The following is a 13,195-nucleotide window of genomic DNA, read 5'->3' as shown; positions in this document are numbered from 1 at the left end:
GGAAAGAGCACCATACCCAAGGTCAACACCTCCACCCTATCCCCATAACCCAGTAACCCCACCTACCTTTTGGACACTAAGGACAATTTTGGACACTAAGGGCAATTTAGCTCAGCCAATCCAGCTCGGCCAATCCACCTAACCTGCACGGTGGTGCAGTGGATTAGCCCTGCTGCCTCACGGCACCGAGGTCCCAGATTCGATCGCGGCTCTGGGTCACTGTCCATGTGGAATTTGCACATGCTTTCGCCCCCCCACAACCCAAACATGTGCAGGGTAGGTGGATTGGTTACTCTAAATTTAAAAAAAAAGATGGACTGTTAAGCTGAGACAAAACATGCTGTTGTAAGAATACAACAGGATTGGTTTCCTTGCAGCAACTCCGTCCGGCATGCCTTGTTAATTGATTATTTTCTTTCTCATTTTCTCTTTCTAATGCAGGTTTGCCACAAAGGAGAGAAATGCCTTGCTACTTTACAATGGGCGTTTTAATGAGAAACATGACTTTATTGCCCTGGAGATCATTGAAGAACAAATCCAACTAACATTCTCAGCAGGTAGGGCAGCAATTATCATCTATTTTGAATGTGAAATGCATTATTGGGTATACCTGTTAGCCATGGTGAACACCGATTAGCAGCAGGCACAACTCAAACTTGATGTCCTTTAGACAGTAGGAAATTATGGCTGGATTCATTCAATGCCATGTGCGCTTGGAAGGGGATGAGCTATTGTGGGATAGCAGCCAAGGAGGGTAGCTTTGCATAGCTTTCCCAAACACTGCTGTTTAGGTCTTAAACCAGCAACTGGCCAGAAAAATTATATATATTTTTTTTCAAACACACAAGCTTTGACAGTGTGCGATCTAGACCTGGATTTTTTTTTAAAAGGTACATCTCTGAATCACTATTTGAAGCACCTGTCCACCAAATAATTACACATCCATTAGAGAAGGAAAGCAGACTTTGAAGATCTGTAATCGATAATTATCTCTGCAGCATGTACATTGGATTTTACAACACCCGCCCTGAAAGCACGGGGGGCGACTTGTAAAATGAATTGGGTTGACTTCCCACCCAACCTCAACTTGTCCAGCAGCCTACCTGCCCTTAGGCCTATTGAAGCCCTTCGTTAGGCAATCAATTCCACCTTCTGCCTCTATTTTATATGCATAGAGGAAAGCAGAAGCAAGGTGTGTAGCCTGACAGGGTGGAGGGGTGTGCCTCCTTTGGCAGGTGCTCCTGTGTGCCCATTGGACGGAAGCTCTCCCCTTTTAACGCTCTTCTCTTCACACACACACCCCCCCCCCCCCCCCCCAAGACCTGGTCTCGCAAGCCTTGCCTCCCTCCCTCCTCGCTGGGGTCTAACAGCCAGGTCCATCTAAAATCCCAGACTTATCTTTAAGTCTGGGCTCCATCACTCCTCCTTCTGGGTGCCTGTCTATAGTCCCACCACTCAATTCTGCTTCTGGGTAGAGACTACAGAGGTGCCAACCAATGAGATATGCGGGCAGCTCATTCGGGTGGCATTTGCCCCCAGAAGGGGTGGAAATCCCACTCCGAATCAATTAAGGCTGCTCCCAGCATCATGTTGGCAGCCTGTAAAATGCCTTAAGCATTACTGCACTTTGACAAAAGCTAATGTGGATAAGAATTGCATGCAGACCTAACATATGGACGACCACATGTTGATCATTTTGAGAGCCTGATAACAGATATGCTATGTGTAGACAAGGGTCCATTAGTGCTTTGATTTGTACCAACTGTTACAATCTAAGAAACCTTTACCAGCTGCTTTCATTTAATTTCCCAACTTGTAAGGTTTTCGTAGCTGATAGGCGATTGTATCCATATTTTTAATATTGTTTTGGTCCATTTCTACAAAAGTGCAATGCTTCATCGTTTCCTTAATTGGAAGTTCTTAAATACAAGCAAAGCCTGAAAATCTGCCCATTTCTCCGATGTTTAAACAGGCTGAGAGTTTAACTTGTTAATGGGACCCCCATGAGGTTTACTTTTCAGAGTTGCACGACACACAAACAAAAGACTGAGTTTTTGTCCATTTGCAGCCAGGTTTGATTCTCAGAGGGGTCAAGATGTGAAATACAATGGCCCGGATTTTCCGCGTCCAACATGGGCGGGCACCTTTGTGTGTGGGGTGGGAACATTTGGAGAGCCTTTGAATTTTAATGGCTGTCCAACTTCTGCTGTCCTGCCCGTGATGCTCCCCGCTGGTATTGGGGCCAGATAATCCCACCCACTATCTCTGTGCACAGAACAATATTCCTGGGTTCATAGAATATCTGCAGCTCAGAACATCCCACCTCTCTTTGGTGCCCATGAAACCGGGAAGCAGAAAATAGTGTGGGTAAAAGAAATAATGTTCAATAATGAAAGAAGCTTGTTAGCCAAATGAAGGCAGAAATACTAATTCACACAATGACTATCTAGAAAAACTCAGCGTTTTACAGGAAACCGGACAAATTGGGAGGGGATCCAAAAGCATGATTAAAGGTATATAGATTTAATGAGCTTTTGAAAGAAATGAGAGAAATAAAGTTCCTCTTTTTTTAAGAGGGGGTGTAGGAGAAAGTGTACAAAAGAAGAAAGATTAGCCTCCAATACAAAGCAGTAGGAGTGGGTAAGAAATGTTAAGCGGAAGAGCATTGTCTTTCACCTGGTGAAATTCTTGTGTTGGGGGAGGGCTGGGCTGACAAAAAGGCTCTCCGCCTTTAATTAGGACAGTAAGTTAGAAACATGGCATTTTCCAACAATTAGCTGCATTAGTAATATATCATTAAAAATCAACATCTTTTCACCATTGCGTTTAGTGATGCACTTTGCGTTAAAATCACTTCCGTTTGGGCAGCATGTTGGCGCAATGGGTAGCACTGCTGCCTCATGACGCCGAGGACCCCGGTCATTGTCCATGTGTAGTTTCCATTCAGTGTTCGCGTGGGCCACATCCCCACAACCCAAAAAGATGTGCAGGGTAGATGGATTGGCCACGCTAATTGGTATGATGAGGCTTAGGGGCTGGTTTAGCACAGGGCTAAATCACTGGCTTTAAAGCAGACCGAGGCAGGCCAGCAGCACGGTTCAATTCCCGTACCAGCCTCCCCGAACAGGTGCCGGAATGTGGCGACTAGGGGCTTTTCACAGTAACTTCATTTGAAGCCTACTTGTGACAATAAGCAATTTTCATTTCATTTTCAAATATCCCCTTTGGGTGCTTTAAATTTACAATAAAAATAAATGAATCACTTCCATTTAACTTCACCTTCTTTCAATGATTAACATATATACACATCCCTTCGAGGTTGATTTAATATCTATTAAACATCCACAAAAGATGGATTTTCAACTTTTTTTAAAAAGTCCAATTCAGGGGAAATTTAGCATGGCCAATCTACCTATCCTGCACATCTTTGGGTTATGGGGGTGAGTCCCACGCAGACACTGGGAGAATGTGCAGACCCCACTTGGACCTGGGTCCTCGGCACTGTGAAGCAGCAGTGCTAATCACTGCGACACTGTGTCGTCTCTGTATTTTCATGTCTTAATCAAATGGGCTTCATGTTTATGTTGTTCTTTGGAGGCCTATTGAGATTGCATGGAATAGTTTAAAATAGAATTGTACGTTTCTAGAGCTTAAACTTTGTACAGAAGCAAGGACGCTGTCAAAACTTATATGTGTTGAGATTGCACTGCGTTACGTGACGTCCTAAGATTCTCTTAGTAATACACGATGACGTGGTTATCAATTATTTGAGTTAAGAGGGCGGCACCCCCACAAACCCAACGATGTGCAGGGTAAGTGGATTGGGCACGCTAAATTGCTCCTTAATTGGAAAAAAAAATTAAATTTAAAATCAATGATTTGAGTTTCTAAAGATATTGTTCTCCGTTATTGTGTTGCTGCTCTTATTGAACTCCTGTTGTTAACTTTACGGCTTGGCGTGTGTCACCTTTGGTGAGCACAGCTTGTAGAGGTGAGTACAGTCCTGTGGTGCTCCTCACTTGTGCTGGCTTTGTTTTGGAAGCAATTTATTCAAAGGATTAGCTTGAATTATTACAGCATGATCATCAGTCTCATCATTGTATGGGACAGGTAGTAGTCTGTTTGTTGCCACTTGCAATATCTACCGACTCTAACTTTAAAACGAAATGCAATTTGAGTTCAAATAATCCGAATAAAGTTATAGTGTAAAGCTCAATTCGATGGAAAATGATAGTCGTGTCCTCTGAATAAAGTTCAACCTCATACTATTTTTGTGCGACAGTTGTCAATTGAAGAACATTGCAAAAGAAAGCAGATTCCAACAGAATTCTTCCTGCAGCCCGATTCACATTGGAAATGCAATGGCACTTTTTCAAACCAATTTCTCTGCTGAGGTATTTGCGATTCTCCAGTCGCCAGATGCTGGGTCCTAATTATATATTATCATGTTGGATATTCTAATGCAGCACAGGCTACACTGGCCGGATTCTAAACATTCCAGCAGTACTGCGGATTTATATCACTCAAACATCAAAGAAAATTTTACTGCGGCACCTCATGCACCGTTTTATGATCTGCGCAAACAGAGCACTGGACTGATTATTAGAGGTGCTTTTTTTTTAGTTCATTTATAAGTGCCCAGCCTGTTGAGGGACGTGAACCAGATGGCACTGCAGAAAAGAAGGCCAGACAGAGAGATTTTCTTTGTTACATACTTCAGATTATTCTTTCAGCTTCTTTCAAGATTTGACATTTAAGCGTAATCGTGATGGACTTTGTTGCCATGTGTAACTGAAAGTCTGATCTGGTATATATTACATTCCAAAGATTGACTGTCAGAAGCACTACAGCTCTGCAGGCTTCATTTGAGTTGATGCTCTAATGTTTTTCAGTTGGCACAATTCATTTAGTTTCATTGGGACGTGACAATCTGGGACAAGTGGACATTGATTGGCGTCAAAATTTGTTCTTTCACAATTAAAATAATTCAACTGCAACGTGTGTTGAAGCTGAATTGAAGGGGAGATTCCAATTGGAGTGTCCATGAGTGTGGGTATGCACGCTTTTCCCCCTTTTCATACATCCCAATGTTTTTACAATTTAATAGGTTGCCTGATTTTCCGGGTCCTCACCCCAGCTATTTTTTTTACAGCCTGGCTCTAGGTACTCTCCCATTAACAAGTTAACATGTTTAATGGTAATTAAAATTGTGGCAGTAAAATCAGTTGTTTAAGTTTACAGAGTTGGTGAGCGCTCCCAAAATACTCAACCTAATGCAAATTTGCAGGAAGATCGCTATAGTGAGAAAGTCCAACCCTGCACCAGCCTTTCAAATACTTTGCAAATATTTGTCTTTATAAATGCTTGTTCAGTTTTGCTCTTTCAAGAAAAGACACAAAAAAACCCAGTTCCTTTGTGTTAAGGTTCACAGTCCACAAAGTATAGGCTTAGCGGTTGGTTTTACTTTGTCCAGCTGTTACTAATGCAGTAAACATGTGCACCGAGATCTTGCAGACTGGTTGATAAACTCATTTATGTCCCAACTACCCGACTACAACCCACAGATATCCCAGACAATAATTTAAACTTCATTATGTCGTAGGAAGACTGCATGGTAATATTCCCAAATACAAACTTAAACCACAGTTATACACCCGGCCATGGTGATATTCCAGATACCCACGCAAACACTGGGAGAATGTGCAAACTCCACACGAACAGTCACCCGGGCTGGGATCGAACCTGGGCCCGCAGCGCTGTGAGGCAGCGGTGCTAACCACTGCTCTACCATGCCGCCCCAGAAGGTACAGGATTTGAAAGGACTGTACAATTGAAAGTTTCTGCAGCCCTGCTAGAATGATCTTTTGGTCAATAAAGCTGCATTTCAAACCATATTTCCTCTTGAAGTGTTTTCATTAATTAAAACAATCCTCCAGAAATGAAATATTTGGTGCTACTGAGAACACAAAGTTTTAGGAGATGCAAACTTACAGAAAATCCAAAAATGCAAATTAGGGTGTAATTTCAGTCAAATTAAGTAAAACTAACTTTATTTACAGTTTTAAAAATATTCACCGATGGGATGTGGGCATGGTTGGCTGGGCCAGCATTTTTTCTCCATCCCTATTTGCCCTTGAAATGAATGGCTTGCTAGGTCATTTCAGAGCCCATGTAGGCGAGACCAGGTAAATGGCAGACTTCCTTCCCTAAAGGACGTCCGTGAACCAGATGGGTTTTTATGACCACCGACAATGGTTTCATGGTCATCATTAATCCAGATTTTTGTTGAATTTAAATTTCACCATTTGCTGTGGTGGGATTCAAAATAGGGTCCCCAGAGCAATGCCCTTGGTCTCTGGATTACTAGTCCAGTGAAAATACTACCTTTGGAAAGCAATATACTGCCCACATTCATTATAGATTGTAAGGAACTGAAAGTGAATTAAGTAGTGTTAGAAATCTTGGGTGGGAGAGAGAGGCGGGGTGTTAACAACAGACCTTTCATCAAAAGGTTTTGGCTGGGATTTTGCAGGCGCAAATGGCAACACAGGCGCAAACTCCTGCAATTGGCCAAAATCCAGAATCACAGTACACGATTGTCCCCGTCATTGACAGTTCCATCATTAAGGGAGGAACCTCGTTTAAATGCATTTCCATATCATTAGCGGGTTTTGCAGCCTTATTGTTGCCTCCCATATTGGGATCTTCTCCACAGTGTAAGTCATGGGGAAAATCTATTGCATTCTGGGGTTTAAAGAAAAATTATTATTTGGAATGCATTGTGTGGAGACTGGTCACTTTTAAAAGAGAAATTCAAACTTCCAGTTCACAGCTGAAACAATGACGTGTCAAGTTTTCACATTTCAAAACTAGAAAAACCGCATTGACGAAACACTACTTTCTTTTTGTAGGCAGCTTATACTTTAAACGATAGAAAGGAGATTCCTCCTTATAACTTTTAGCACAACCAAAAATCCAAACAATGGTTAGACACTATGTTGTCAACTGGGCGGCCACTGCAGAAAGAGAATGGGGAGGGGGTCAAGAAACCGGGAGCAGAGTGGGTGAGGATGGAGTTTAATCCCTCCGAGTTCTAGTCACAACCACACACCCCGCGCCCCCCCCCCCCTCCCCCCCGCCAAATACTCGAGGAGCCCAGTGGTAGTAGCCGCGGTCCAAAAGTGATGCCAAATGAGGCAACACTTTGGCCTAACCAAAATGTCCACCATGGCCCCAATCTGCAGCAACCAGAGATTTATTCCTGCAATAATGGATGCCACCGTCAATAGGTGGAGATAGGATAAGGGGACTCAGGTGTACATGTACACAGACGACAGAGTAGCGACCGTGGGGAACACATGAAGAGGTTACATAGTGGTAGCACTGCAGTCTCACGGCGCCGAGGTCCCAGGCTCGATCCCGGCTCTGGGTCACTGTCCGTGTGGAGTTTGCACATTCTCCCCGTGTTTGCGTGGGTTTCGCCCCCACAACCCAAAGATGTGCAAGGTAGGTGAATTGAACATGCTAAATTGACCCTTAATTGGAAAAAATGAATTGGGTACTCTAAATTTATTTATTTTTTTAAATGAAGAGGTTACAGATACCAGAAGGGAACGACCTGAAATACATTCAAGTCAAAAACTTCTTCCACAAAGAAACAACGACATGCCCCCAGATACCAGGGCCGGGATTCTCCGTTTTAGCAGCAGTGTTGACAGCATCGTAAACACCGGAGCGTTTTACGACGGCGTCATCTGACTGCCAGGAGCAGCGATCCTCCAAGCCACAGAGGGCCAGCACAGCACTGGATCGCCTCATGCTGCTTCAGCTGTTGATACGGGCCCCAGCACTTATGACCATGGATCCATGCATGCACGCCACGTCCATCTCCGTGCCAGCCCCCACACAACAGACGGAGCCCTACAGGGGCCCGGCGTGGAGGAACATAAGGCCCACCCCCGGAATGAGCCCGCCCGCCGATCGGTAGCCCCTGAGCACGGGCCTAGCTACATGGAGGTGGTTCCCCCCCACCCCCTCCACACCAGTACGGCCCCCACAGCCAGAACGCCGAGGTGTGGTAGGACCACACGCGAACGACGGCAGCAGGACTCGGCGGGCATTCGGCCCATCGAGCACGAAGAATCGCCGGGGCGGAGGGGGGGGGGGGCGTTCAGCGATCCCAACTGGTGCCGCGGCAACCGCGCCGGCACAATTGCCACAGATTCTCCAGCGACCGGAGAATCGGCTGCCCGGCGTCGGAGTGGCGTGACGGGATTCGTGCCCCCCGCCCCCTCTGATAATGTAGAATTTATAATTTGTTGGATATACAATATGAAAACTCAAGAAAAAACATTTTCAATAAACAAGTGGACACTTCATCCTCCAGGAACCAGTGTAAAATTATTCTCCACTCTTGTTTGCTTACTTTTTTCTTTACCAGCCAGGTAGCCTCTGATCCTAGAACTAACTTTCATTGTGATGGTTACAGCGGAGACTCCATCCCTCTAGCCCCAAGCTGGCCGAATCTTCCAGCTTCCTTTAAATCCTCCTAAACCCAGTCTTCAATCTGAGAATGAGCTCCCACCTGCATTCTGTGACTTAAACAATAGAGCCAGCATTTTGTCGGCTTCAGTGTAGGATTGGTAGCTCTTGTCTCCTGCTCTCTGCCTCTCGGCTGGCTGCAGACCACATCAAATAAAAACTGCTCTGTCTGTGATAACGATGGATTTGTAAGGAAACCTGTAACCTCATCTCAAAAAATAGCTTCCTCTGCCCTCTTCCCCATGGCAACGTGAAACACATTAGACTTGTATCCAGGTGTAAATGCTAATTAATTGTATTTGATCCACAACCCCTCTTGTATAGGTGTAGATTACAGGACATGTGTTCTTTCTGGAACATTGGGAGACTAGGTCTACTCATCCCAGGGTCTATTCATGGTATAGTCAGAGACTGCTGTTCTTGTCTCCAAGCATTAATATCTTGGACCTTCTCTTCAATAAAACAATCTGAACGTTCCTTTGACCTCTGACGATCAAACAACCCAGACTTGCTGTTGTGCAGACTGCAGAGCAAGTCACATGATCCTCTTCAATCACCCTAAATTTAAATGGGCAGCACGGTGGGTAGCACAGTTGCTTCACAGCGGTAGGGTCCCAGGTTCGATTCCCGGCTTGGGTCACTGTCTCTGAGGAGTCTGCATGTTCACCCCTGTGTCTGCCTGGGATTCCTCCAGGTACTTCAGTTTCCTCCCACAAGTCCCAAAAGACGTGCTGTTAGGTGAATTGGACACTGAATTCTCCCTGTGTGCACCCGGACAGGCGCCGGAACGTGGCGAATAGGGGCTTTTCACAGTAACCATTGCAGTATTAATGTAAGCCTACTTGTGACAATAAAGATTATTTATTTTTTGGCAGCAAGGTGGCGCAGTGGCTAGCACTGCTGCCTCACGGTGCCGAGGTCCCAGGTTGGATCCCGGCTCTGGGTCACTGTCCGTGTGGAGTTTTCACATTCCCCCCTGTGTTTGCGTGGGTTTCGCCCCCACAACCCAAACAGGTTAGGTGGATTGGCCACTCTAAAATCCCCTTAATTGGAAAAATGAATTGGGTACTTTAAAAAAAAATTTTAATTATCTATTTTAAAAGATATAGTCCCAAATTATAATCTTACAAATCCCTCAGTCGTGGCAATTGTCTGCAGGAATATAAGCGGCAATTTCACCTGTATAATCCTGAGACATAGGAGAAAAGGCCACAAAAACTGGGAACTTTCAGGCCAACAAATAATTATTTTAAAAGTTTTACAATTCTAATGTGACACTGGTTTGATTTATGTTCATGTTGCTCTCCTAACTGAATCAACACTGTTTAACAGGAGAGTCCACCACCACAGTGGCCCCCTTCATACCAGGAGGAGTGAGTGATGGGCAGTGGCACTCTGTCCAGGTGCGGTACTACAATAAGGTAGGTGAAGGATTAAATTGCAGAATACAAAACTGTGACAGAAATAGTAAAATATGTGTCCAAGGGTGTATAAGTGAATGTCTGACAGAATTGTGAAGTGATGTCCTTTATATTATGCAATGCCATTTGACCTGGGAGTTTGGAAAGCTTGCACCTCAGTTGTTGGCTTCAGTTATCCATTTTCCTTGGACTTTGGGAAAGAGTCTATGATTGTACAAATTGAACATGTTGTGCTGAACAGACCAGCCTTGATGGTCCTTTTCACTCACTTGCTCTTTTTATTCTGGCGTAAGTGTATTGTGCAACTCTCAATCATCCGCTGTGTCTTGTGACATGCAGGATGTCCAATCTGTTTGTGGCTCGTAGTCCCTTTTGTGTTGTGTACCGAGAACATAGCATGTTTGTTTACTGTCTTCTGAGAAATGTGGTCAGCTTACAGCCTATAAAATAAGCAGCAGTAGAATTAAATAGTGATTTTTCTTAATTTTGTGAGAAAGGCCACACCGTTAATTTTCCTCCAGTTTGCTTTGAAAATGAAAAAATGAAAATCGCTTATTGTCACAAGTAGGCTTCAAATGAAGATACTGTGAAAAGCCCCTAGTCGCCACATTCCAGCGCCTGTTCGGGGAGGCTGGTACGGGAATTGAACCGTGCTGCTGGCCTGCCTTGGTCTGCTTTAACAGCCAGCTCTTTAGCCCTGTGCTAAACCAGCCCCTTTCCTTCCTCTTCTGAGGATAATGACTCATGCTGGAGACCTGTTGTCCACAAATCCATTCCTCATGTGTGATTCTAATTGCCATTCCGCGGAAGTGATTGTGGGGTGATCAAGGCTAGGAACTGAACATTCGAGGGTATTTGACATTTAAGGACAGGCAAAAAAGGAAAGGAGATGGGGTAGCAGCGATGTTAATAAAGGATTAGATCCGGCAGCATGGTGGCGCAGTGGGTTAGCCCTGCAGCCTCACGGCACTGAGGTCCCAAGTTCGATCCCGGCTCTGGGTCACTGTCCGTGTGGAGTTTGCACATTCTCCCCGTGTTTGCGTGGGTTTCGCCCCCACAACCCAAAGATGTGCAGGGTAGGTGGATTGAAGACGCTAAATTGTCCCTTAATTGGAAAAGAATGAATTGGATACATTAAATTTTTTTTAAATATTTTTTTTAAAAAGGATTAGATCAGGTATATTAGTGAGAGAGGACCATCGATTAGAAGGTCAAGATTTAGAATCCATTTGGGTGGAGTTAAGAAACAGCAAGGGGCAGCAAACATTGGTGGGTGTTGTTCTTATGCCACCAACAGTAGTGGTAATATATGGTATGGTGCAAATCAGGAAATCAGAGGCGCATGTAACAAGGATAATATAGTAATCATGGGGAACTTCAGGCTACATATAGACTGGGTAAACCTAATTAGCACTAATGCTGTGAAGGGCAAATTGGTTTTCTGGAATAGTGCATCGAGGAACCAAATAGAAAATGGGCTATTTTCGATCTGGCATTATGCAATGAAAAAGGGCTAATTAATAATCTTGTTGAAAAGAAGCCTTTAGGGAAGACTGACGATAATATGATACAATTTTACATTACATTTGACAGTGATTTTGTTCAATCCGAAATTGGGGTCCTAAACAAAGGAAAATACAGAAGGTTTGAGGGGCACTTTGGGTGCGGTAGATTGGAGACTACATTAAAAAGTGTGATGTTCGATGGGCAATGACTAACATTTAAAGAATTAATACAAATATACATTCGAAAGAAAACATCAAAAAGAAATTAGTATTAGTAAAAAAAAGTAGTAGTTGAGAAATGAATTGTACTGGAAGTTGATAAATCCCCTGCACTTGATGATCTACATCCCAGAGTGTTGAATTATGTGGCTGTCAGATAGTGGAGGCATGAGTGATCGTTTCCCAAAATTCTTGTTTCTGGAACAATTCCTGCAGACTGGAAGGCAGCAAATTCAACCTCACTATGTATGAAAAGGATAGAGAATACAGGGAAATACAAACCTTCAGTCTGATATCAGTCATAGGAAAAATGCTGGAATGTTTTAGAAAAGATGCGATGATTGGATACTTAGAATATAATGGTCGGATTAAGCAAAGTTAATATGGGTTTACGAAAGGGAAATCATGTTTGACAAACCTGTTAGAATTTTTAGAGACGGTAACTAGCAGAATAGGTAAGAGGGAACCAATGAATGTGGTGTATTTGGATTTTCAAAAGGCTTTTGATAAGGTACCATCCAAGAGGCTAGTAAACAAAAATAGAGCTCATGGCTTCTAGGCTAATATACTGACATGGATTGAGAATTGGCAAATAGACTAAAGGGGTGGCATGAGCTAGCACTGCTTCCTCCCAGCACCAGGGATCTGGGTTTGACTCCAGCTTTGGGTGACTGTGCGGAATTCGCATGTTCTCCCTGACTCTGCATGAGTTTCCTCCGGTTGCTTCCCACAGTCCAAAGATGTGCAGGTTAGGAGGATTGGCCATGATCAATGTGCAGCATTATGGGGACGTATGGCTTGGTTGAGTGTTCTTTCAGAGGGTCAGTGCAGACCCGATGAGACGAATGGCCGCCTCCTGCACTGTAGGAATTCTATGTCAGAAAACAGAGTCGGAATAAACAGGTCTTTTTCAGGTTGGCAGGCTGTATCTAGTGCGATATCCCAAGGATCAGCGCTTGGGGCCAGCTATTCACAATGATTTGGATGTGTGGACCAAAGTAGTATTTCCAAATTTGCTGACAGTTGGTGGCAATGAGAGTTGTGAGAAGGATGCAAAGAGGGATTCAAGGGGACATAGACAGGCAAAGTGAGTGGGCAAGAACATGGCAGATGGAATATAATGTGGGAAAATGTGAAGGAATACAGAGTGTTTCTTAAATAGTGAGAGGTTGGGAGGTGTTAATCTCCAAAGGGACCTCGGTGTACTTGTCCATTAGTCACTGAAAGCTAGCATGCAGATGCAGCAAGCAAGTAAGAAGGGAAATTGTGTGTTGTCCTTTATTACAAAAGGATTTGAGTACAGGAGTAAAGGTGTATTTCTGCAATTGTCTCGAGCCTTGTCGAGACCGCACCTGGAATATTGTCTCCAGTTTTGTGGTCTTACCTTAGGAGTGATATACTTGCCATAGAGGGAGCACAGTAAAACTTCAGCAGACTGATTCCTGGGATGCTGGGATTGTCCTATGAGGAATGATGGAGAAGACTGGGACTGTAATCTCTAGCATTCAG

At 44.0% G+C, this 13,195-nt stretch overlaps 1 protein-coding gene across 5 annotated transcripts in view; it reads left to right on the top strand.

Annotated features, from left to right (window-relative positions):
• Positions 1–13,195, top strand: part of celsr1a (cadherin EGF LAG seven-pass G-type receptor 1a) — a 386,197-nt gene that overhangs the window by 213,359 nt on the left and 159,643 nt on the right. For all 5 annotated transcript variants that reach the window (XM_038811388.1, XM_038811389.1, XM_038811386.1 and 2 more), the window contains exons 5-6: positions 442–557; positions 9,874–9,962. In XM_038811388.1, the coding sequence (XP_038667316.1) occupies positions 442–557; positions 9,874–9,962 (205 nt within the window). The remainder of the gene's footprint in view (positions 1–441; positions 558–9,873; positions 9,963–13,195) is intronic.

The sequence above is a fragment of the Scyliorhinus canicula genome, chromosome 11, assembly GCF_902713615.1.
Source record: "Scyliorhinus canicula chromosome 11, sScyCan1.1, whole genome shotgun sequence".
Lineage (NCBI taxonomy): Eukaryota > Metazoa > Chordata > Chondrichthyes > Carcharhiniformes > Scyliorhinidae > Scyliorhinus > Scyliorhinus canicula.
The sequence above is the reverse complement of the archived record's forward strand: the minus strand, read 5'-3'. Positions and strand labels throughout refer to the sequence as shown.